Source organism: Monomorium pharaonis, chromosome 3 (assembly GCF_013373865.1).
Source record: "Monomorium pharaonis isolate MP-MQ-018 chromosome 3, ASM1337386v2, whole genome shotgun sequence".
NCBI classification, from domain to species: domain Eukaryota; kingdom Metazoa; phylum Arthropoda; class Insecta; order Hymenoptera; family Formicidae; genus Monomorium; species Monomorium pharaonis.
The window spans coordinates 12,131,207-12,159,121 of NC_050469.1; the positions used below are offsets into that span (position 1 = coordinate 12,131,207).

Genomic DNA, 27,915 nt, shown 5'->3' on the forward strand with positions numbered 1-27,915 from the left:
ATTGCTCCGATAAGCGAGATGTGTTAACTCGAAATAAGCTGAAAATTCTCGGCTGAGATATTGCCTAATTCTCCAAAGTAGTGCACCAAAGTGCGGGAGGGGGGGGAAGCGGGGGTGGCGCGCGGCGCTTCGTTCGAATTAATGTTCAACCGTGTCTTGGAACGCGCTACTCCGCGCGCAAATAATTTAACCCCGGGGAAGAAGCCCCGGGAAGAGAGGAGAAGAGTGAGTTATTTCGAGAGCCCCGTGCGACGGAACAGCCAAGGTCTGATCCTGAAGGAGACGTGACTGCGGGGTGTTAATGTCGACGGCCGATTTGCTATTGTCACCGCGTAGCGCGACGTAGGCGTCGGAGGGAGCAGAATTTTTCACCGGCAGCCTTCTCACGTGTCGGAGTCATAAAGTGCAGCACACCTCGGGGAGCTGCATCGCTTTCCGCCCACACTCCGAAGATAAATTATCGCTGATAACATCTGTCGTATTCGCGCGATAGTACAGTTGCGCGTCGCGATAACGAGACTGGAGCATCTCTTTTTCTCTCTCTCCCTCTCCCTTTGGTGCATCTCTCTCTCTTATTCGCGCGTTGCCAAGAAATAATTAATAAGCGATTAATATCGCAAGGAGTAAACGAGGAGCAAGAAACTATGCTTATCTTGTACAATTTAGAGAGAGAAATGTAAATCATTACCTTTGCGGTTGACAATATTTCACCAAACAAAAGTGTCATCTGAAAACGACTCGGCACAGGGGACTCGAATATAACTGTTCCTAACGAGCAAACATTCGAAGAGTTAATCTTATCGATTTCCTCTCGGTAGATTTTCTTGCGTGATGCACAGCACTCAAATAGAATCCGTATCGCTCGCATTACTGTAACAAAAACTTCGGAGGGTATAGGTAGCTCCTCCCTTTTCTCGGTGTGTGCTCGATACTTTATGCTCGACATGCGCCGACATGACTGCCGAGTGCCGCGTTGAAAATCGTCGTCGACGATACCTACACGACGGCGTATAGCGTATTAAATTTGCCGGCAGTTATATCGGCGAAATGCGTTTTCATACATGACCGCGGCAGCTCCGACGCGAAAGCAATCGCCTATACGCGGATGTATTTTCCGGACGAATTTTCTGCGTCCACGTCGACAGAGAGAACCCATCCCTCAAGGTGGGTCGGGAGAGGCGTATTGTATAACCCGGCGCTACCTATTTCACCGCTCGTCGTTTCTCCTTTCGCGAAAATAAATTGTCGTCGATAACATCTACTCTTACGCGATACATTGAGCAGACGGCCCCAATAAGGCGTTAGTTCTTGGGTGACGACGCGAAGAGAAAAATACGGTTCCGCGCGAGAATTCGTGGGCGCGTCGACCTGAAAGTTCAGTAATTATTTATGTAGCCGCTTTAGTTCCCCTTTCAGTTCCCGGGTATCCAGAAATATATCCGGAAACGCGCCGTTTCAAACCGATAGCGTAAGACACTGCCTTGTAAAAAGGCAGTAATATCATAGTCTTTTCTTTTTCGCCTGGTATATCAATTACGACGATAATCAATCACGGCATAATTACTTTTAATATAATATATAACATAATATAATTGTAACATTATATATATACAAGGTATCTTAAGGATAATAAGATTAGTTTGCATAAAATAAGTTTGTAAAAAATTAAGTAATAAAAGTAGGTACATTTTTTCATTTATAAAGTAGGTTTTTAAAAAAATAATGTTATACGTGTATTAGTTAGTACGTATAAAAATTTAAAAAAATGTGGGTGTGTGTGTTATAAAACGCATGTAATTTTCTGTAATGACCTTACAAGGATTTAATTACCACTGCACTTATTGCTATCTCTCTTCGTTATCTTAATTTGATTTGCTCGTTCATAAATTGCAAAAATAGTCTGTTAAATATATCTCAGTTAGTTAGTACTTGTAATGGTACCTCAAAATGAATAAGATTTATCTCGGGAGTAGCTTTATTTAGAGAAATTTATTGCACTACGCTCGACTTGGCCGGTCGAGAGACATGTTTAAGTGACTGAAAATTTTGGCAATCACTACAGACACGACTGTCGCGTGCAGGCCATGTGCGTCATACGTTCAATACAGCATGACATACGGAGGTGGAATCACGATCGTTGACGTTTCGAATTAATAAGAAGCTCCAAAAACATGTACGTTCCATTAATATCGGTGAATATGCAATAAATAATCTCATCTAAATCGTACGGTTATAGACGATTAATTAAGAAGAACGCGTATATTTACTTTGCGAAAGATCGTATACTATATGTACCCTCGCTAAAGAAAAAACTAAAAAAAAATTGGCTCCTAGAACATGTTGAAAATCTAAAACATTATCGAATTATTCTCAGTCTTATGAAAACTTTTTAATCTTTTAGCTCTCTTAACTTTACCGTAATAAATGCGGAAGCGACAATATAAAACTGCAACGTACGTAGATATGTCCGCGGATGTAAAAGTAGTAGATCTTGTCGCTGGAATATATTCGTGGATTACGGGTCCAAAGAGGATTTCCTATAGAATCGCAGATTAGACGATAGAGTGAGTATCACGATTCTCTGTTTCAAGTGATTCAACGAAGAGATGTTGTACTAAAGGAAGGCGAAGGCTTACGTAAAGAATAGCTTCAGTGAGCAGTTTGCGTCTGATACGTAAGTGGTATATACCACTGCGAGCTAACGTAGATATACGGTTAATAAGAATGTATAGCGAGAGACGGAGCGAGAGAAAAAGAAAGAAAGAGAGAGGGGGGGGAGAGGGGTATTGCCAACGTGCGCGGCCCCACGTGGAGTTCATAGATACATACGTCACGGCTCTAAGAAAAATGCGATACTGGCCGTCTCCTATACCGGCGCCTTGAATGAAAACAAACGATCGGCGGGCAGCGGATCCCATTGTGCCCGTAGCCCGTGGCTTTAATCATCCCGTAGAACTCGTACAATGCATCGACAATTGCCTGTCAATCGAACGCGGCAACCGGTATCCAGAGCGTGATAACAATGTCGCGTGCTCTTTTGTGAAGCGCGTGCGAGATTTGAAAAAAAAAAAAAAGAAAGAAGACCGTCAGCTTTCCGAAGAAGAGCGACGCAAAAGGGCGTAAAAGAGGACGCACGTGCGAGATTCGAAAATTCATCCCGACGTAAAAATCCGCGGGCGCTTATCGAGATCGATGCAAAATATCGCGTTTGATCGGCTGACGTTTCTTTCCGCTTACCCCTTCGCGCGCTAATGGTTATGATACGCATATCCCCCCCGTTTGAACGGCATTTTCCATTTCGCGAACACGGATTCTCGCCTACGGCTAAATGAGCACGTAACCGCGCATCGCCGTGCTTCCTTCAATTTTTTTTTATGCCGTGACCTCTCCGGTGTTTATATAAATTCGCGAATTTTTTTTTTTTTTTTTCTTTATGACCGCAGCTGGCTCGTACATTACGTATACGTAATACGCGCATGTCGCGGAAACGTTCGCGCAAAATGAATACGAACGATAAGTATTTCAGTCGCTAAGGCTAGGCAACCAACTTTCTGCTAAGTTGAGTTTCGGAGAGTTGTAGCGTAAACCAAGTAAACAATGCACTTGTCCACTTCATTGTTTCTCCGAGTTTTCCACTATTTACCTTCTGGTCTTGTTACGGCGTGCATATTTAAATGCAATATGTCTAAAATATATTCTTTACGAAGGACGAAGTCTCAAGTTACTTAATTTTATTACTTAATTATGCACCTCTAAGTTCTTAAGAATTTTAGTTGCTTTTAACAGTTTCAGAATCTTATTATTTTAATACATTTTTGTACATTAAAAAAATACACTCAATTTTTCAATTTAAAGATACGTTGAATTCCGTATAAAACCTTGTAAAAAACTGTTATGTAAAATATTTTGTTTAAAAAATAGATTTTCGTATACAAAGAATACTTCCAGTTTTAATTATGTTTTAGGGAATTATGTTTCAATAGTAAGTTTAATCAAACTACCCACGACTTAATTCTATTTAATGATTGTCATTTCTGCGGAAAAGAAATAAAAATAATTACAACGCGGATCATTAACGCGCGTATACACAATTGATAAGTTACTGCAATGGCTGGCGATGACAGTAAGATAATTGTAATGATAGCTTCTACAGGTGGTTGGTTGGCATTCTCGATGTCAATGGCATCCGTCTAATATGGTTAACGTATCCCCCCGAGTTACGAAACTGCTGGCAACAGTATGTGGAATAACAGGAATTTAATCTCGATCCAATGGCGACGAGACGGTCGCGCCGATGTGAAAAGTTTTCTATGCAAAAACACGAGCAACGAGGAAATAAAATTCTACTACCGCGACAAAATTTAGGTTCTCGAGTCGTTATATATAGTCTGAAACAGACCGTTTCTGTCGTGGAGCCCAATTCTTTCTCTCGCTCAATTTCTCGCACATCTTGCTTTTTTTTCCGCAGAATATCAAATACCGATATACGACTGATAATTATGTGGGTCTCGTGAAACTCGATTTATCAGGAGGGAAATGTACGAATACGACGTCGTACTTTGCATAAATCCGGAATTTATTATGCCGCGGAGGGATGATTAATTATTTTCAAGATGTAGGTGCTTTTTCGCATATATATCCAAGTATACCTCTCTCTCGATATAAATGCTCCTCGGCGGCAGCTGCAAAGACGATAGAATTCCGCTGGCAACGCTCTTTCTGGAACCCGTTCAACTTGTCCCAGATGTACTTTCGCGGACAATACCATTCTTACGGCGTTCCTCCAATCGGACGGCGCGGCGCGACGGGTGCGCTTTACACCCTCGCACGCGCGCGGTAATCCCTTCTCTGGGGAAGTGAAATTTTGCGGTATTTACGTATCGGCGTGTTTGCATTTGGAAATGCGAAGCGCAAACACGAGAAGCAACGCGCGTCGGTTACATTGTCGACGGTAATTAAGACCATCGGGAATACGTAGATACGTCACGCGCGTAGCGCGTCGCTCCAAATTAATTACCGAGGCTGATTTACGCGCGACAATCCTCCGCTTCCCCGAAATCTTTCGTCGATGCGTCATATATTCAAAATTACGCCGCGTCTCTCGTACCTCTCGTTTGTATTCGTTGCGTGGCCCTACCCCGTCGGAAGTGGCGACGTGTTTCGCCGTTCGCATTGTCGAAATTATGCGACCCCCGCTCCGGGGGGAGACGTGCTCCTCGACCGGCGACACGACGGATAGGCACGTGCATGCTACACGGAAAAGGGACGGGAATGGGTGGTACGTCACGCTGAGCTCATGCGTCGTCATGGTAACGTATTCTCCGTTGGTTGACCTTGAGTGGGGTAGAACGTGGAGCTTGCGAAAGGGTGAAGGAAACGCGAGGAAACGAGGGAGAAAGAGAGAGAGAGAGAGAGAGAGACGCGCGAAACTCTCGAAGGAGACGAAGAAAAATAAGGACAAAAGGGTGAGGAAGAGGAGAGGAGGCTTCTCATCGCGCGATCTCGCGAGCGCGCCGTAAAAAAGGATCGAGAGGCATAAAGTCAAAAGGAAACTAACGGTAAGCTTTATGAATTGTAAAGAAGTTTCGTTTTCCATTTTTCACCGAGTAAATCAGTGATGCGTGCACGCGCCACAGTCGCCGCCGATGAAGCGCGTTTAATGAAGTCGTCCAAGCTTCCGCGGCGACGCTCATTGTTCTTAATACGGTTAAGTAGTTTTCAATGCTGATCGTGGAACTTAATGGCGTAGTCAGCCCGAAATTCGATACGGATTTATTTCGGTCCGCCCGCTCTCACGTTCGGCGACAGATGGGCGTCTCTCCTCGTGAATTTTGATTGTCTAATGCGTGGCTCGATAATTAACTCGGCGAATATATTATGTATGTAAAACAGCTAATGAATCCCCCTCACAAAGCCGTCGCCCGTACACTTCCCGTTCTCGAATTTTGTGCGGTATGCGTGAAACGTGGAAGAGAAAGCCGCGCATAAAGCCGCGCGTAACCACACGTACCCGCAAATACTTCAGGCGCCAGTCCTTGAATTTTCAGTGAAGTACGATCGAGCGTTTTTACATGCGACACAGAGCTGTTTGAAATTCCGGTCCGGCTGCAGAAGAAAATCGCTTACAAACGCGTCGAGCGGAGTATATAATTAAGCGATGCATATTCATAGAGAGCAGACGTGGAAGTCACGTTTACTTTTATGTCACGCAAAGCTCCCTGTATCGATCACGCGTAACAATTTAAGCACCCGCTATTCAGACATCTTTGTGATACCCGACGCAGGACTCCGATGCGTATACGTACGATATAGTTAATTTAGCCTTATATTTTCCGACAGGCGTTCCTCTCCCAATTCCCGCCCGAACACTTATTTGCAAATCTAGATTCTGACAATTAAGCATGCTGTTGACGAAAGAAATTTGTGTGGATGTGTATATTAGAAAATACGTTTCAACAGGTTGTTGATTTTATTCTGTACTTTTTTCTGTTTTAATCATCGCGAAAAGATATTCTAAATGCAGCAAAATTATTCAGCACATTATGCTATTTGTATGATGTATGCGGCATGCTTTTGAAGACAAAATGTTGAATTGTTATATTCATTAACAGTATAAATGTAATTTTTATATCGAGTGTATGTAATATTTATTTAATACCAAATTTTTTCGAGATACAGATTTTACACAATTTATACAGTTTGTCTTTTATTAATTATGTAAGACATGAATTGTATAAAATTTATATATACTTATACATATATTATGAATTATAATGTGCAGAATTGATTAAAAATTTAGAAAAATATAGAAGAAAAATAGAAAGTCGTAAAACAAAAAATAATGTACAACTCGTCAATAAAGTAAACCCATAAAGTTTAACTTTTTTCACTGTTTCCCCCGACAATAAAATAAAAAATGAAAATACCTTCTGCAAGATTTGTGTTTTGTAAATAAATGCAAACGCCAAAAGCTTTTCAAAATAGAGTCAGATTTCCGAAATAACGAAATAGTACTTGCACAGGAGAGACCTGTGCTGTGTCTCCTTTGATGATTTCAAACCGAAATAATAGACAGTCGAATCGACAACCTGTTGAAATGCACTTTGTAAACGCGTATATAAAAAAAAAAACTTTTAGCAAGAGTGGTTTTTCATTCACGAATAATGGCAGTTGTTACTTTTACTTCGAATGTACACAATTCAACAACGTGGCTGTATAACGCGTACGAAAAGCAGAGGTGAAACAAACATTTACGAAATGAACGTGAAAGAAAAGCGAGTGTACACTTGCGGGGTTGATCGTAATGAATAAGTGTGTCAGAGAAATTTTTTTGTAAATGGCAGATGTCCGAGTAATCCTCAAATAAATCAAAAGTTAATCAAGAGAACGACGGCAAACGGAAAATTTACGTAACAATATTTAATTATTATCTGCTAAATGCAATTATTTACTAATAACACGTACAATATATGCAACAATTCATAGCATATCACGTACAAGATCTCTACAGTGTATTTATATTTTCTTTAATAAGAAAAAACAAATTAATAAAGATAAAATTACGCTTAATAATATCATTGTTAATACTTTTGATGTCGTGTACGTTTATTGCTGCACACGATGAAATTTGCTAAGCGAGCGATTTAAAATACCGTGATGATACTCCCGCCGATTACGGTTTACTGCTCATAAAAATTCGCGTTTCCCATTCGTCAGCGTCTCAACCATGGCGTTTGTCTCTCCTCTATTTTTATGCCGTACGGTATTCCCCACGAGAGAGAGGGCGAAAATTTCGGATACAAGTATTCACTCGCCAGATAGATTAGTTTTGAATTAAAGCCAACTTTAAATTAATAGTCCGTTCGCCAGGAAGACAACCCCAAGGGCGTTGCACGTAAAACTATTACCACACGCTTGACAGACGCATGGATTATCACTCTTCAAAACGAACTTACCGTAACATTCGATTGCAGAAACTCGCGAAGAATTCTCGGCGTCACGGTTTATGTTTAGACGCGAAGAGAATGATTCAAAGCACGACGCGTCCGGCAATTGCGAATATTGCACGTCGCGCAATTTTCCGGCTAAAGTCTGTTTCTGTGTAAATGTAACGCGTAAATCGCGCATTTAATATACATATCTCGGTTTAAATAAATGCGACGAATTCAGGTCGCTCTCTCATTAAGCATTCAGTTCTTATATTCGGCGGATGGTGGATGTAATTGGAGGACTTAACTCTCCGTCCGTAAGCGCGGTAGAAATTTTATTAAAGCAACATCTGTCAACGTTAAAATTAGGTATTCGTGCAAAATATGCAAACTTTTGTTTACCACTCACTTAGCATTAAGGAATAATACAAATTAAATAATGGAAATATTTAAATTATTACAGCTTTTAGTTATAAATTATAATAATTGAGAGTTTGAGGATTTTAACGAATCGAAAAATAACGTATTTTTTTAACATCATGCCATCCTATTTCTTTTTGTTATAACTTAAAATTAAAAATCGAAAAAGGCCTCCGTAATTCGAAAATGATTGCTTCCTTTTTAATTTCAAATAATTTATCAAGACTGAATCGTAATTACCATGCAGATGAGTATATTTATTTAGAACGTTCCATTATTATTTATCTATTTTCATATTCTAATTTTTCATTTTACTCTTTTTAGACAAAAATACATATTTCTGAAGCAGAAACACATCATTTATCTATTTTTTTAGATACAAATTTGTAGTATTAAAGTATATGTTATTTTTCAATTCGATAGCATCCTACAACCCCTTACATTTAACAGAAAAATATATACAAACCTCTAATAACTAAATTTCCTAATAATTATAATTCGGATTCGGGAGGTCGAAAGTTTACAATTGATGCGAAACTCCAAACATATTTTTTACTAATTATGTTGAAAGCTAGATCAAATGTTATAGAAATTTAACACGCGCCCATTGATTTTTGATTGTTCGTTGCATTCAACTGCATTCGTGGCTCAAATCGCGATGCCGATGGGGTAAAGTCGCACAATGGTATAGTGAGACCTGGACCCTTTTGTAAGTTATACGAAGTAGTTTTAAACTAAGTTATCAAGCTGCGGAAACGCGGCTGCAAAAGCGGGCTGCATCGCTTTTTCAAGCTCGCTCCAATGTTAATGCATTCGAAACCACGGGATCCTGCCTTTCGTGTCGCAGAACGAGGGCATCGCGCCGCAAGTCGCGCGCGAATACATATATATATATATACATATATATATATATATATATAAGTATGTATCACTATATAACATCACTGTGAAGGTCAAAGGTTAAAAGGAATTTCTGACAAAGGGCATGAAATTGGCTCCGTTTCGTGTAACCGCCGGCCGAAATTTCGAACACGTACCAATTAAGCGTCCAACAAAAGAAGAATATTCAATTAAAAACGCACAGTCGGATATTAATTGTTCAGATTGGAACCGAATGATGTGAGTGAATGGCATGTCAAGGCGTCGGAGTGCCGAGGGCCAAGCGAAAATAATTTTGCCACGTTCTCTGCCTGTCTTTTGGAAGATTTTACATTGATTTTACTCATACAAACACACACACATGTACAAACATTCGTGAGAACTGTGCTTTATACCAAGTGGAAGATAGACAAAGCCAATTTCGTTGTCAGATTTTCTCTCTCTCTTTCTCTTTCTACTTCTTATTTTTGATAAAAAAAGAATCCTTTTTTGAAAAAGTAATATTAGAGATACAGCTTATAAAGCGTATAGATTTTAAAGTATATAAATTGTCCTAATATTACATAACATTTAATGGTAGATACTTAGCTTTGACGTGCGTTCTTATTCAAGGATATATGCAGGTAAACGAAATCAGATAATTCGGATAATTTCAGTAGAGAATCTTTGTACAAGAGTTGAATGATGAAAGACATATACATGTATAGTGCAAAAAATAAATAATGACCTCCTGCAGTACTTTGAAAGAGCTCTATTTAATTACCGCGGCATGTTTGTATTAGTAACCGATTGCCCTGCCACTAGATATACCTCCGATAAATTAATCACCCTCGATTTCGCCATGATTTCTTAAATTAGCTATTTCTCCCTAGAGTATAATTATCCCGCCTATAATATATTATCGGAGAAAAAAATAATCCGGTGGATTAGACTTAACTGTGAAATTCGTACACGAGTGTCGACTCGCATTGCCCAGGAAATAATTCATCGGTGAGATTTGGAGTTTAAGCCAGAGATATTAGTAGTATTAGAAACTATATTTACCACGAGGTGTACAATAATGAAAGTTCCATTGAATAATGTCTGTCAATTTATCGGTCAATAATTTACTCGCTAAATTTTTCAGCTCTCAACGCGAATCTTTGTTGAAATCTTTGCGCGATTTAAATATTCTTTTCTAGCATAAATTCAATTAAATGTTGAATTATTCACCATCGTATAAAAATAAGATATATAATTCTATTTCTGTGCTCTATATGTACATAAATAATGGTTTTCAATTATTGCTTTTTCCCCCGCTGTAAGACGACGTTATCGCTTCCACGAAGAACCGTAAATATTTACATATATCACGCTCTTTCGCAATCCCTTTCGTATTGTCATAACACGTTGAACCACGTTCGATAGTTTACGTTTGTTTGATAGTTGGACCAGGGTTAATCGAATGTAGCATCGGAATACGTGCTATCCGCGTTTCACACCCATTGCACATCATGATAAAATAAACGTAACGGTGCCGATCGGTGCGCGTAAAGTAAATCGAGTACTTCTCCGCGGGCGATCGAAGAGCGAGGGGGTGGTTGTAACCGGCGGGCGGACGGACGCGTGTTGCGGGGACGAGCAATAAAACGATCGAAGTGCGCGTAAAGAAAAAAGCGAGAAAAAGAAAAAAAAGGCAAGAAAGAGACTGAAGGGGGAAAGGGAGGATCACGCGAAATCTCCTCGAGAGGAAAGATAAACGGCAGGGTATTTACCATTTCCGCGCCATCGCGGACGCTCCAGGTGCGCGCCGCTCTCACATCCTCGTCGTCCTCATCGTCCTCCTCGGCCGGCGCCCCGCGTCGAAGAAGACCCCGCGAGATAAAGAGAAGAGACGCGGAAATCGGACCGTGCGCGCGCGCGCGCGCGCACGCACACCGCTGATTTTTGATCGCTGTCAGTACGCCGCGCGAGTACAACGTGAACGTCTCGTCGGGAGGCCTCTGTCTTTCTCTCTCTCTCTCTCTCTCTCTCTCTAGCTGCCTATCCGTCTTTCTCTCTCCCTCCCGGTCTGTCGGAGCTGTTACGGAGTCGCTTGATGTGACGGCACGTTAAAAACGCAGCACGAGATGCGCACACGCGTGAAGCGCGGAGCCGACTGGCTCGGCTCGCCCGCCGAGATCTCCGGCCCCTGCGTCAGCGCCACCTGCTCCGCACGGATGCTGCCCCTGCAGCCGTCCGCCCGCGCAAAAATCACCCGCGCTGCATTTACCCCCCTTGTCCTGCGCTGCGACAAAGAGGTGATTCTTCGAAGTACTGCACGAGCATCCTGAATACCTGATCTGTTACACTTAATCAAATACCTAATCCACTTAATCCACGTGGAGGCAAGGGATTGTATCTAAATACCGCGATTTCCAATATCGAATATCTAAATATCGAGACAAAAATCTAAATATTTGCAATATCTCGCGAAAAGCCGACGGCCATTATTTATGAGAAAGAAAAAAACAAACATTTAAATCGTAAAATATTAAGTGACACAAATGCGAGTTAATTCTGCAAAGATTCCTACTCTTTAGATAGCAGGTAATACCTTGGCACATTAGCGCACAGCTGCATTGCGTTTCTCGATATCGAGAGCTGAAATTCTCATAATGCACAGGTCGATACGGCGGTTTTGTAAGCGCTTATGCGGCAGAGAGGCTTTTGAGAGGTGTGTGCTGTGTGTTACGTCCGGCCAGGCCTGCTGTAATAATACCACGGTAAAACGACGTAGGAAGAATCCCCTTTCCCGTCTGATCAAAAGAGATCGCGCGGCATGCGTTTACTAAACTCGAATTGAGGACTGTCCTTTCCATCGCTTTAATTAATATACTAATACAGGATAACGGGTATTTGATTCTATCGCGCGCTGTTTCTCTCCCGGGTCTCTATATAGTCAACATCTGAAACCGTCGGCCTCTCACCGTATTTTGCTCCACTTTCGTTTTCCTTTGAGCTTTCATTTTACTAATTGAAGAGTTCCTTCCCTCTCAACGCCACATTAGCCTTTGTCAGTGGAACTCTCGTTCCACTCGAGCTTTCCCTCGCGACGAAATTGTTTATCTCGCTGCAGCAGAAAACGTTACGCCAAACCAAATACAATTTTATAGAGCGGCATCTTGAAAAATTACTTCCCTCATTGCTAAGTCGTTGACTATACAGTCGACAAACAAATATTTTCTTTACGATGAGCTTTATCAGCTGCTTTCGTATTTTACCGACCATTTTATCGGCTAGCTTTTATCGAATATCTGCTTTCAAATAGAGACAAATTGATTAGTGGTAAATAATTAATAACCTAGGTGCAAAAATATACATGCTATGTAACACTGTATTAGTGATTGTTTAAGCATTGTTTAGCCTTGTTTCAAATAAGAATAAGATCTGTATTAAAGGTAATATTAATGAATTGGTGAATTAATCGCTTTAATAAGTAATTAATAAAAAAATAGTGCTTTTTTTAAGTATCCATATTATTTTGTTCATTCCCTGTACTAAAATTACATATTGTATTTAATATCATTTTTTGTTTATGTAAATTAATATTGTTATATAAAAATGTTGTGATTATTAACGTTAAACGACAATTGCGAAAGCATATATTTGGTTCCTGGCGTCGATTATTATATTGAATATTATACAGAAGAATATGATATATACAAATTTTTTCTGACATCTTCGCGCACCTAGAAAATCTCTTTTATTTCCTACAAATTGTCAAACACAGCAACGATGATTTTTTACGATGTGTAAACCGATAAAATACATCAGCGATACACAAACGTCAATTTGTACGATTTATGCGCCAAGCAAAATACGTGCGAGGAATCGCGAATAATGTTCGAAATTGAACAATTTACCTTGCCAGTTGCATCCTACATATACAATCCGCGATGCATGTCTATTGTCCATGTGCACGTCGTAATAATGTTCTGATCCTTATAACTGCAATAGTAAGCGTGGATTACCATTTATTCCGACGTCACTTGATCACAATAGATCCGCATAGATTAATTTTTAAATTAATTACTCGGGTAACCGTGCGAAATTTGTCGTATTTGAGCGAATTGGAAAAAAATTTGCATGTAATGTGTCGTTTTTCAGGCTGCGTCTTTTTACGATTAATAGAACAATCCATAATTATTATTATTTCCAATTATCCGTGTCTTGAATATTCTGATTCTTATTGATATTTCGCACCAAAACATTGAGAAATTAAAATTCTGATCTCTTTTGAAAAAATTAGATACATTAATCGTAATTGTTTATATTACATCTGAACTTTATAATTTACGCATTTTCATTACGTTATTTAATTAATTTAATTTTGAGGAACAAAGGAGAGCAAGTTATTAATATAATAATCTTATGCCGGTCTTATGCTACGGTTTTCTGATATTCTCTTGTTTAGATGCATAAGAAATTTAAAAGCTGAGAGATAATGCTATTATAACTTCATGTAATAAAATTAAAAAGGTTAGTAAATTCCATAATGTTGCGAATCAAGGATTGGATGTAGAAATTACACAATATATCAAATTTTAATGCTATGTCACACCTGGATGGTTGACTGCAGTTTGCATTTCTCTACTGTATAAACAATGAAACAAGCTATATCAAACTTTGAATTACGAGAATATTAGTTCTCGATATCGAGAAAACAGTTACATACTAATGAACCAGTTATTATCTGATAACCCCATAGAACATAGATATTTAAGTAAAATTCACAAATTTGAATTTATGTTATTTGATATTCAACGATTTAGATTGTATTTTATAATGTTTAAAGTACACTCTTACAACTCTTAAAAATTAGATTAGAGTTTATTAATGTATTTTTTCAAAATTTTATAAGATAGTTAATGTTATTTATTTTGACAAATTGTTTAAATTTCCTTAAATAATATCAAAATAATGTCTATTTTTAAAAGATTTTTATATGAAAGTTCCTACGATTATTTTGCCAAATTATTAAAATATGTTAATTGTTATTTTGCTCAGAATATAATACAACGTAATTATGTATTCGATGAAATTAAATTCTTTTGATATTTTGATATGCAGAATACGTCGCGACAAGATTAATCATGTCCTGTAACATTATTGTGAGGCAATATCGATACGCGCCACCATGTAATCATGTTAATTAATGCATATTAGAGGACACGGATTTACCGCAATTACCGCTTGTATCCGTTTTGCCATTAATCTTCGTGTCTCCATTCTCGTGTGCCGTATACTCGTGGCGCGCACATATTTGGACATTTAACAATCTACGAGTAATAGGTAGGTGTTCAATAATTTATGCGCCACAAGAACGACGGAACTCAACACGATTACAGACAAATAGAAACTAACGACCAAGTTAACACTTCTATTATTTTGCTATGCTTATCTCAACACAAAAGATTTGATACAATTATGATTGATATTTATAGTCGGTTCTTATATTTAAAACCATCTTAAAATATATTTAATGAATCACAAAATCGTATTAACATCTTGAGACATTACTTAAAGTCAATTTGAAATAAGAATCGACTATAAATACCGGCTTAAGAAAACACACACCAGTATATAATCTTTTGCATTTATTGACCTAAAGTTAAAGTCTTTACATCCGAATCCGAGTTATAATTATACTTATAAAATCATCTTCGATTATTCTACCTTTATTCTATCCTGCCAGGACAAATTGTTGACCTATTTAAAGTGTCGCGTAGGCATCTCCATAGAAAAAATGCAGGAGTTTACTAAACAAGTGACGTAGATAAACGGTAAACGACACATACGAAATATTAATACAAATTGCTATTTTGACGTATACAGTATTACGAACATATATAAATAAAATAGTATATATATATATTTTTTACAGGACATCTAAGCGTTCGCAGATTCTGTCGCTTAACTTCATTGCGTAATAGTCATGTGTCAAATTCATGCAGTCTTTTTAATAATATAGTTCACAACGCATGAAATATCTAAAAATGAGAAGATATTTGATTAAATGGACACGTTGTGTATAAAATCGAGATGCGCTATATATTGAATAGCTTAAAATTAACATTACCATGGTATTTTCGATCTTCTTAAGAGATCGTCCAATATACTTATTTATATTATACACACACACACACACATTCAATAAAATTGATCTTTTGACTAATGGTAGTTAACGCCGCCCTCCCCTCTCTCTCTCTCTCTCTTTCTCTCTCTCAACAAATTATAAAATTATATAATCTAAACACTTAAATTACACATGTTATTTTACAACAAACTAGGCCAATTATTTTTTATTTAGTTGTTTTCTCCGCTAGGAAAATAGCTTTTTGTAAAAAAATCAATAAAGCCAACATATTATCATTATCCATTTTCTAATATATTATTTTATCATTTCTTTCTAATATGCTCATTCCATAACATTCAACGCTTGCTATCATACATTAGGTAACAAAATTACATAACATCGATCACATAAATGGAGATAACGTAAACACAGAGCAGATTTCTCGAACTTGGAAGCGTGTTTATTACTATGTTTTTATCTCCATATAAACATATCATCAAAAATTGCACAATTAAGCATTTGTTAGATCACGTAGAAACTGTATCATATTATCGCCAAACTAATGCTAATTAAACGAGAAAGTTTATAGGAATAAACAAATTATATATTTTTTCTATGACTTAAAAAAAAAATCAATAAAGTACGCTTTATTAATTATTAATTTAATGTATGTAATGAAGTGTGCGTTTTTTCATTATAATTATTTGTATGAAATTGGTCGAAGACACAATATACGTATAATCCTATTATGAATTTCAAAGACATTCATTTAATGATTACACGCTTTATTTAAATGCATATTTTATATATATATATATATATATATATATATATATATATATATATATATATATAATAGTTATCATATGTTAGGCTATAATTCATGCAATTCAAGAAAATAAAGAAAACCTTTTTAATAAATTGCATATAAAAAAAAATGCGTAAAAAATGATGAATTATTATTATTATGTATGTATTATTTTTTTAATACCACGAATTTATTCTTACATGATATATTGTAGATGCATAATAGATGCTGTCATGTGTGTTAAACACGTATGCCACATTTGCAATATACTATATTCATTATACGTCAAAAGATGCACTTAACCGAATATTCATAGGCACTTACGAAAAACATATAATACATATAGTTCTTAACTGTTACTACACGACATATTTTATTAAAAAATATATATTTATAATAGAGTAGTACATTTCTTTTTTGTTTATCGCGATAGAAATAATTTTTCGAGAAGAAAATAGTATATAATTTGTAAATAAACTATATGGTAGTGTGTAGATAATATTCATCTATCGATAGCAATAAAATGTTTATCCTAAAAGAATTGATGAGAATAATTCATTTATGAGTATAAATGTATAACTTACTTAATCTTTCAATTGTATATGTTTTTTCAATACTTTCTCAATGCGCACGTGAATCTGTTACATCTAACGCTATTTTTCCTACCTTAAAAATTCAAAAATTTGAAAAAATTTATGAAACATTTTCAAACATTGTAGTTAAAAAATTCATAATCATTTTAGTAAATATTACCGATTGTTTTATTTTTAATGAACTTTGATACACAAATAACTAACTTTTTTTATTCCATTTTCCATTTTTTCGATAGGAAAGCGACAATTTGTGAAAATCTTTTAAGTAATTGTTTTGAATAAAAACATTTTTATAAATAATTATCATAATTGTAATTTATAGAAAAAAAGTATTTTGGTCTTTCACGTCCATATAAGACTTTACAACATGCTTGACAGTCAGCTATATATTGGTTTTTTGTAATGACTCTGGAGTCTTTCTAGTCCATTCTACATGTTTTTTCAAAAGGAGCCAGATAAACAGAGTTGTTTGTTTTTTAACTACAAGTACACGTTACTTTGCTGCAGATCCACGTATGTACATGGAGAATCAAGTTTATATAAATCGTAAAATTGTACAGTCCGTACATCTCTTAATTGCATTAGCAAATAAATTTTGATGTTTGAAATAATATTCACTTGAAAATCATCTATAAACAATGTGTTTTAAAAACACCTTGCCTTCTGAATTATTTTAAAGCATATTCTGTCAAGTTCATAATTATGTCACTTTCACTATTCTTTTTTATATGTATGTATGTATTTTATGCATACAATTCATACAATAAAAAAATATGTATAGATTAAAAACATAACACGTAAAAAAAATAGATAATCCTGCTTATCACCTTTATGAACAATGTTGTATTAGTTTGACGATGATTGCATATCATTCAAATGTTTCCTTAAATATGTCATGAAATCAACTAGACCAGTGGACATAGATCTGTCCACAACAGTTTGTGGTATCCAGCCTTTGAAATTTGTATTCTGGATCCAAGTAAAACGGCATTTATTAGGTTCGTAAGGTAACTCTTCTGTTGCAAAACAGCTAATCCCATTTTCAGCCCTTAAAAAAAATTTTTTAAATAATAGTCAATCTTTTCCTGTTCATCTCTCTTTTTCCTTTTTTCTTATACATTATCAAATATAATTGATTTCGGGACCCTTATTTCTTACCTTGTCATGTTTGGACGAACTTGAACTGCGGTAGGAATCGATATACCACTACTGATATAATAATTATCGCATTTGTTACGATGCCTTAAAATAACGAAATCTCGTGCTGTAATAATCCCGCCACCATAAGGACTTGTTGCTTGATAAACAATGTCTGTGTTTTCGTCAATAATCTGTTAAAAAAAATAAATTTTTTTATCGATGCAACAAAATATTACAATAGGAAAAAGAAGAGATAAAAAATTGTAATTTTACTAACCTGTAGTCTTATTGATTCTGTCACGAGCTTGTTCCACGAACTTTGTTCCTCGACATGATCAAATAATAAATCTATCAGTATACTAGCAGGTGCGTCAATGATACCCTTAAATAACGATTTAATCGTTTAGAAAGTAAAAATATTTTTGCTGTGTATAATTCTGTATTTTTTCAATTTATATACAGTATGTCTAGAATTCAACAGGATTAAACTTTGCTTGCAAATGTTTGTAGCTCAATCTATTGAAAGTATATTATTAAAATAGTATATCCTTATTTGATTTAAATTTGAGATTTAAATGCAAAAAAATAATAGACGATTAAATGATAGATGATAAATTGAGTAATGACATTCACTGTGACAGTTGAAATAATTTTATGTCAGTAAAACGTGATATGCAAGTACAATTCGATTGTTATACACCAATTTCTGGTCTCAAAATCAATCTCAATTCATCATATCGTCTGATTTTTTCTCTGTGTAATTTTTTCTCCAAAAATAAAAATGTCACTAAAAAGGTGCTATTTCTTTAAAAGTTACATCGGTCAATGACTTTCTTTGAATAAACAAAATTTTAAAAAAATTTAATTATTTTGTCTATATTAACTCAATTCCATTGGGTTCTTGACACACTGTACCTCATAACACGCGACTCACTGTGATTTTTACGGTTTTTCCATCTAATTTCCATTCTGCTGGAAGTTGCATGCATGATATTTCATCACCATTGTTTGTTATAATTGTGTCCTTCCATTCTTTCGATGTTAACAAATCGTGACAATTTTGTAACATCTTAGACGTTCTCGTTTTATATTCTTCTATCTAAAAAAAAAAAAGATTATAAAAGATCCTTTATCTATATAAATAAAAATGTAAATGTTTGTTCCTCATCTAAGATCTCCGTAAGTTTTTCACCGGTTATAATTTAATTTTAAACAATATTTTTTTAATGATATTTTTTTGTAATTTTGACACAACGTTGTATTGAATTTAGTTAGAAGTACGTGAATAAATGAATATTAGATTTATTACTGGTCGTTTCATAAATGCAGGCCTTTAATTTGAGAATGTTTCTTTTAGCGTGTATATGACAATTTAGAATCAATGGCAGGATTTGAAATTTTTACACAATGTTGCATTCGAAAACAGAAGTGTTCTTATGGGGTTTGATTTTGGATATACCGGTGTTTCAAAAATGATGGCCATAATTTAAGTGTAAAAAATAGTTTTTCATTAATATTATTGAAATTTTGACACATTGAGACGGGGAGAGACCGGGAGAAACGGTGAAAGACCGGGAGAGGCGGGGAGAGACCGGAAGAGACGGGGAGAGACGGGAAGAGACAGGGAGAGACGGATAGAGACCGTGAGAGACGGGGAGAGACCGTGAGAGACGGGGAGAGACCGGGAAAGACGGGTAGAGATGAGGAGAGACGGGGAGAGACCGGGAGAGACGGGGAGAGACGGGGAGAGACGGAGAGAGACCGGGAGAGACAGGGAGAGACGGGGAGAGACCGGGAGAGACGGGGAGAGACAGGGAGAGACAGAGAGAGACCGGGAGAGACAGGAAGAGACGGAAAGAAACGGGGAGAGACCGGGAGAGACGCAGAGAAACGGGGAGAGACGGGAAGAGACCGGAGAGACGGGGAGAGACCGGGAGAGACAGGGAGAGCCGGGGAGAGACCGGGAGAGACGGAGAGAAACGCGGAGAGACGGGGAGAGACCGGGAGAGACGGGGAGAGACCGGGAGAGACGAGTAGAGACGGGAAGAGACCAGGAGAGACGGGGAGAGACCAGAAGTGACGGGGAGAGACGGGGAGAGACGGGAAGAGACGGGAGAGACCGGGAGAGGCGAAGAATGTTTCTATTGTGTTTAAATTAAGGTAATAAGAAAAATAAAGATGGCTGCTATTTTATTGAAAAAAAGGAACTTATTTAAAACAGTCTTTTGAATGGATTTTTAAATCCATGGCAGCTTTTAGAAAAAAAAGTTAGAAGTACGTGAATAAATGAATATTAGATTTATTAAAGATAGATAAGTGCTTATTCAAAAATAAAATAAAAAGAGCAACAGTAAAGCAAGGCTCTTGAAAGTTAAACAACGAAAGCAAAGAAAATTTGAAAAAAACGTAGCATAAGAATAGAGAACCACAGCAACGCGTGGCAGGGCATAGCTAGTAATAAATAAAAATTTAATTTAAATATTTTAAAAATATAAGTATTATATATATAAAATTGAAATATTATTTATATTTATATTGATTTGAAATTTTGAAATGACGCATTAGCTTTAGTAATCATAAATATTCATATTCAATAAAAATGCGCTCGATCTTTTGATCTATTATTGCGTTAACGATAAATAGTACGATTGATTTATTGCACTCGTAAAAATATAGTTGGCAAATGTATTTATATTTTGGTGCATGTGCACTTGATAATTTGAAGTGCATACGAATGTACGAGACATTAATAGATAATTAATAGATGAGTACACATTTCGGGGATATACAAATAATATTTACTACCGTTCATCAAATAAAAAATTGTTGTATTATTAATTAATACATTAATTAATCCAAATTATTAATAAATATCCGATGTTGAACTTCACGTCCTATGACAAATTAAGGGAAAACCTTATTTCGTTAAATCCATTTATTTTTTAATTTAGTAACACACTGACTTTTACTTATTTTTTTTTTAATATCGCTTTGTTAGTATAGACAATAATATTGGCATTTAAGGCTAATCTATAATGTGCTTTTTATTTTGTGTTTTTGCCTATTATCTTTTTATTTTCCGTATACTATTTTATCAATATTCGTGTTTCTTGTCACATGTATTTCTTATCTCTTTCGTAGTTTGTAAATTTTTATCTTGCATTTTCGATAAAATATGCAAAAAGAAAATAAAGCAATAGAAAAAAGAACAATCAGAAAGCAAAAAACACATTGTAAGTTAGATAGGTTAATTACAAAACAAAATAAAAATTATTTTTCGTTATTTAAAAAAATTTTTCCAAAGAACGCATAGCTAAATATTGTTCATTAAATTATTTCTTTTTTTCTTTAAGAGATAATAGAAATTTTCCTTAATTCATATTATTATGATTTTAAAATAAACTACATAATATTTTATAACATTTAATTAAAAAGTGCGTTATTAAGTACAAAATAAAATTAAGATTTAGTTCGTTATTTAAAAAAGATTTTAATGAGTACATATAAATTAGTGTAAGCCAACAAGTTCAAGTGCAAGTGTCCGTGCAATGTATTATACAAATTTATCATTAATTTTTTCTTTTTTTCCCCTTTCCTTTATTTCATTATTGTATAATTATAGAATTAGATATAATATACTTTTCTACTTTGTATTCCAATAAAAAATGCATTTTTTATAAAATATCAACAAAAAGTTATTAAAATAAGAAAATTACAGGTTTTTCCGATTTATACTTTTTTTCCTAATAAGAAAAAATTTTGGTTATAAAATTTGAAGAACATAATGAATGATTGAATAATTTTTAATAGCTTCTGCAGCTTAAATAACCTATTTTTTATAGTTTATTAAATAAATAAACAAAAAAGTAGAGCCAAATAAACTTCTGTTCGAATATTTATTAGAGTTTTATATAAAATATTTGATTTTATTTGTAATACTCTTTTGTTATCAAATTTGTAAATAAATAAAACGCGATTTTACATAAAAATCAAGAATAAATAAAATAATCAAATAAAATTTAAATTAAATTACTAACAAAAAATTTTATAAATTGTTTCATTATTATTATAATTGATATGTAAAGTTTAAACACAATTCTCTTAGTGATAAAATTGTGCTCAAATTTGAAGATCAATCATAATAATAAAATAATTTATAAATTTTTTTGGTAACGCTTCGAGATGTGACACGTACATTCTTAATTAAATTGTATTACGTTGTATTTAATTTTATTTAAATAAAATTTTCTTTATAATTAAACTTAACATTCGGTCGTTATCAAATTTATACACAAAATAAATTGATTTAATTTCGTAGATTTTGTAATAAAATGTAATAATAATAAAATAAATAAAATTAATAATAATAAAATGAATAAACAAAATGACTCACAAAAAATATTTTACTGTTTGCCGAGAATCCTAGGTTTTTAACAGGCTTAGGTAAGTATTTCAAGGAATCACCCAAAAAAAAGGGACGTATAATCACATGAATAAAGTCAACAATTAAAAACATAATGTAAACCCTTTAATCAATAAAATAATAAAATTATTTTAATGAATAACTAGTTAATCAAATAAAATATATTCCCAAATTAAAATTTAATACAGTAAAATACACAAAATTAAACACGAACTGTCCATCTACTTTACACGAAGTTTTGTAATCAACTAAAGATATATTTCTTTTAACCATGCCGTTGTACTTTGCTACTCCCGCAATACTCCCCGCCGTTATGTCCCCCACCAATTTTTCGCTACTATTTAAAAAGATATTTTTTAAATAGTAGTAAGAATTATTCACATATATAGACAGATAGACAAAATATATTCAACATTGATTACATATTTACTAAATAGTTAAAAATATAAATATTAAAACATCAATATAAAACTCTATAAATAAATAAAAAATATAAAATATAAATATAAAATTCTCATAAATATAAATATCAAACATCTGAAGAATCATTAAAATACTCGTAATACATAGTGCATATCGTAACTACAGCGTTCGATAATAACGTTAAACTAAACTTAAAATTCAATAAAAATAAATTAAAAAGAAGATGAATTAAGAAAAAATACAATTTCACTAACCTTGTCGGGTGTAAGTTTTGCTAGGAACATAAATAATTCACTTGATCTTGAGAGCTTGCTTGAGTCTGCTTGCTTCTTGGGAATATCTTCATCATCAGAATGTGTCGGAGACTCCACGGGTGTGAAAAACGTATTCATGTGATCAACATTTGCTGCGTATTGCCGTGATTCAGTAATGCCATGTAATAACGGAGTTCTTTCTGTTTCAGGGAAACCTATAAATTTCATAAGCTTGTTGATATTTTTCTATATTTTCAGATTAATATGTAAAAATTTAGATTAAGTATCAAATATCAAATTGTAATACTCTTTTCGTATGCTGTTATATGTTATTAAACTAACGTTTTTATGAAATATTTTTTTTAATTTGTATACGGCTGTTCAGATTTATGTCGTTTATACTATATAATTTATTAACAATTTAAAAACAAGAAAAAAATTAGATCGCATAGAGAAAGAGAGAGGGGGGGGGGAGAAATCGCTTACTTCGAATCCAATCTCTTGCTTGAGTTTCCTGAGGTATCACGCGAAAATCAAAGAACCAAGCCTCTGCCCATGCTAGTACAAAAGATGTCAAAATCAGTAGAACTTGGAATACTGGTTGGTTAGCTGATGTCCACTGAAAACACGACATTAAATAAATATTTAAAAATTAATATATAGACAAAGTGTTTCAAAAATACTTACGTCAAAAAGAAAAACTTTGGCAATTAAAAAGGCACATGTTGTGGCAGTTGATATCTATAAAATACAAGATCAAAATAATTTTTCATATCATATGTACATATAATATACATTTTTAAATAAAGTCGATAATAAATTAAAAAATATTTTACTGTTTATTCTTGTTTTGTTTGTTTGTACATTATATATATTATAAGTAAATATATTATATATTTATATATTATATATTATAAGTAAATTTTTTTTCATAAAAAGATTCAATTGACAAATATACTCACAGCTACAATGATCCAGTGATTGAGATACAACAGCGCGTAAAAGAGTAACAAAACCGTGAACCTGCAAATCGCTGCCATCTGAGAAGATGAAATCCGTAAAATCTCTGTTCCCAATGAATAATGAAAAATTATGACGAACTGAATGTCACTGTCGTCATTTTATTATTAAACTTATTACTAATGAATGACGGAATATACTTACTACAATGTCAAACAAAGACGTCGTTATATGGTAATGTATCACCTGATCTGTGAAAGCAGTACTTAAACTTTCGCCTGCAATCTGTAAATGTAGTGAAACAATGGTAAAAAACAATGTTAAAAATCCTGTTTTTCTCCCTCTTAACAAAACGGGTAAAAACTTATTGGAAACGTTGAGAATGAATGTCTATTTGATAAAAATGAATCTTGGAATGGCCAAAATTGTGGGAGAAACTTTTGGTGTTACAAAATGTATTTTATAAAAGATAACGATAAACTTATGAAAGAGTTTCTATGTCCTAAGTGCTCCTAAGCGCTAAGTGTTTTCACTATTGTTTTAAAAAATAATATTCCTAATAGAGAGTTTGGATATCCATGTTCTTCTTGCGTGCTCCGTGTGCGTCCGTGGAACCAAGTCTAGTCTAGACGCTAGATGTCGCAGTTGTAGGCACAATAAATTGTAGAAATTCTTCTATAAGTTTCTATAAACTATTATTATCTTTTATAAATTGCGTCTTTGTTTTAGTACCAAAAGTTTTCCGGCAATTCTAGACATTTCAAGATTTATTTTCGTCAAATAGACACTTATGCATAACATTTCCAATAAATTTTTCCCGTTCTGGCGAAAGGTGGTAAAACAAAATTTTTCGACATTGTTTTTTCAATTAAAAAAATGTAATATATAGAAACTATCAGATTATTCCACCAATTTCTATAGACTTCTTATAAAGATACATTGTAAAAATATATTTTCATTATCAATAAATAATACGCAAATAAATTAATTAAACGTTCAGATAATGTCTAGGATTCATACCATCGTGCAAATGAGCCACATGAGGAATGTAAGAAGTAAATCAAAAGTGACGAACAGACAGAAGAAACGCCTGACGTTTGACATCCTGCCGTTTTGTCTTGCTCCTGCGATTAAATCCTCGCTAAAAACAATATCCGGCGTTCTCGTCATGCTGTGTTGAGTAACCGAGCTCCTCTGGGAATTGATCGAGCCACTTAGTATCGCTTCAGCCGCTATTCTAATTTGTCTCTCATCTTCCGCCATCCTTCCGATATACTTTCAATGTCGTCGTGGTAACGTCGACCTTCAGTGCAAGAAAATGGGATATGTAGTAAGCACGCAAATTAACGTAGTAGAACAAATAAAATGGCATGACTATTAGTTTCCTTCTCTACGTTTTATTTTCTTTCTTCCAATTTATTTCTTCTTTCAAAATTTATTAAATTTTAAACATAGAAAATGTGATGATAGGAATGTAGTTAAAATGTATCATCTCTAATATATGAGTATTTTATGTCTTTAAAAGAACAAATGGTGCTAATAAGAATAAATCGTCAAACAGCAAATTATTGATGAAATAAACATATTACACAGTAGATTGTTCATCATCTGGTCTTCACTCTTATTAGTTGCTTTATATTGCATGCACAAGATAAATATCACTATTATATGCACAACAAAAATGATGATGGTTAAAATGATTTCTTGTATAATAATGTTTCACAATCATATTAATACAGTTATAATAATACAATCTTGTGAATATGGATAGAATTATATCAAGTCCATTGTTTTGATAATGCGAGTGACAACTTTTCTTATGACAAACATATTAAAGATCATTGAGATAAAATTCTAAGAAAAAGCGTTTCTTCTCGTTATTCAATGCATCTATTAATTATCGCAAATTCGAAATCAACAATTTACATAAGAAAACAAAGGATTTACATAGAGTTATAGAATTACAATAAATTATCGCAACTTTCTATACATGCTGTGGATAAATTTGAATATTAATAAATGTAATATTTCTTGTAAGAAGACATTTTCGTTATCGCTTCTCAATGTTATTTCTATTGTTTTTAAACAAATCTGTTATTCTAAGTATTATAATATTATATTTAGTAATAATTATTTTGCAATATTTCTGAACGATATGACTAGTAAAACGCAGTGTTTAATCTTTAGCCTTATAATACATATCTATGTATCGGTCGTTACATGTGTTCTACTATAAACAATTTTGCTGACTAAATAAAAAATATCTAATAGAATATCATGGTAGATTAAAATGGAATACATTGTTATCATTATGCACATTGCTTTTTCTTTATAACATATTTAATATTAAAACAAAGTTACCCAAATACAAATATTAATATTATGATTTTTTATCAAGTCTAGTTTAAGCTATGAATCAAAATCGAGAACAATTTTGATAACAATTTACACTTCAAGAAGATAGAGTGTAATTGTTATTATTACATTCCATATAATATAATGATATATGAAGAAATATATACAAACGGAAGTATATAAATATATATAATATATTTTGATTTACATACACAAATTATAAAAACCTTAAATTACATCAAAATATAGAAGTATAAAATTAAATAGTAAAATATAGATTACTTCAAGTATCTGCAGATCTTTTTGTTAAGATTAATTTACTAATCTTAATTTAATTTAAATTTTCAACCTTTTCCTTTTCGAACCTTTTTTCCTTAAGCAATTATATTTTTACTTACTTCGTAAGCAATTTAGGTCTTTTTGGTCTAGCCTGAATTGTTCTATTGTTTAAGAATTTTTAAAAAATCTAAAAAAAATTCCGGGTTATTTTTTATTAATGCTATATCACCAAATAATTTTCTAACACAAATGTTAAAACCTTCATTTAATAAAAATTAAAATTTGAGAATAAAATTGTGCTTGTGTAAAAAAAGAACTCAGATTGCTTCCAGGAGGTTAAGAAGTCTTATAAATTTCATATAGAGATTGTTATACAACAAAACACGTGTAAAATACTGCGTAAATATAGTTTTGCTGAGTTGTTTTGGCAAAAATCTTTCAAGAAGAAGGAAGTTTAGAAGGAATATTCCATTTAGCAATTCTGTCAGAGGTTAATTCAACATTTTAACCTCAAAATTGCTACGTTGTTATTTTTTCTCGTCGGCGTGACGAGTTAGAAAAATCGTAAAAAGAATTAACTTTACGTACTCTTGCCGTCACTGCCGTCAGTCGAGAAACGTTCGCGTCGCAAACAAAGGCATCGTCGCGCCCTGTTTCGACCTTTGGTGGCTGAAGATATTTTTGCTTGATTTTTTTCTTTCTTTCGTTCCTTACCGTTCCGCAGCCGGGAACTCTCATAGATATGGCCAGGTAGTCGAATTATGTATCGACGAAACTTATGTTACACACGTAGTACATTACTGAGTGTAAACAAAAAAAGCGCACAGTGACGTTTAGTCACACCTGAAGTTAAGCATTTTGGAATCCTGAATGAACGATGAACCGTGTTTGTCAAACATGTCCAACTTCACACGACAAAGCATGCATATACTTATCGGTTTGTTCCTTGTGACATACCATGACACACTGCACTTTTCATCGTTCCTCTTTCCCTTCAATGTCCGATCACGTATTCCGTTTCATTTCAAGTGCAAAAAGTGCAACACATATCGCAAAGAGCAAACTTATGATCATGGATAAAAAATAACTTTGTATGATTTTCATACAAATGTTAGAATATATTCTATAATACCGGTTTTAAATTCAACATCAATTATTTGTTATAGAAACATATATAATAAATATATATTATAAACAAATATATGTAATAAATTATTAAAAAATTAATTGCACTATAGGAGAAATAGTGAGATTGAAAATGCATCTTTTGAGAACTTTAAAGTTATCAAAGTTATTAAGGAGATCAAAGGAGAATATATTTAGATAAGAGTTAAAGTTGGAGAACACATTTCTTTC

General features: G+C 34.1%; 2 protein-coding genes across 2 annotated transcripts in view; both read right to left on the reverse strand.

Moving 5' to 3' along the window:
* The window catches only part of LOC105834565 (diacylglycerol kinase 1), an 89,536-nt gene extending 78,153 nt beyond the window's left edge, over nucleotides 1-11,383 (reverse strand). Inside the window, exon 1 of the mRNA XM_012677137.3 lies at nucleotides 10,982-11,383. The gene's annotated coding sequence lies outside the window, so the exon portion shown is untranslated. The remainder of the gene's footprint in view (nucleotides 1-10,981) is intronic.
* Nucleotides 11,384-16,300: 4,917 nt separating this feature from the next.
* Nucleotides 16,301-27,684, reverse strand: LOC105837729 (steroidogenic acute regulatory protein-like). The gene is made up of 11 exons (XM_012682766.3): nucleotides 27,148-27,684; nucleotides 24,946-25,228; nucleotides 24,130-24,210; nucleotides 23,928-24,005; nucleotides 23,653-23,706; nucleotides 23,452-23,584; nucleotides 22,966-23,180; nucleotides 18,800-18,964; nucleotides 18,143-18,247; nucleotides 17,884-18,056; nucleotides 16,301-17,773 (listed from the first exon to the last, which is right to left on the reverse strand). The coding sequence occupies exons 2-11, from the start codon at nucleotides 25,186-25,188 to the stop codon at nucleotides 17,572-17,574; spliced, it is 1,449 nt and encodes a 482-aa protein (XP_012538220.1). The 5' UTR covers nucleotides 25,189-25,228; nucleotides 27,148-27,684; the 3' UTR covers nucleotides 16,301-17,571.
* Nucleotides 27,685-27,915: the final 231 nt, after the last annotated feature.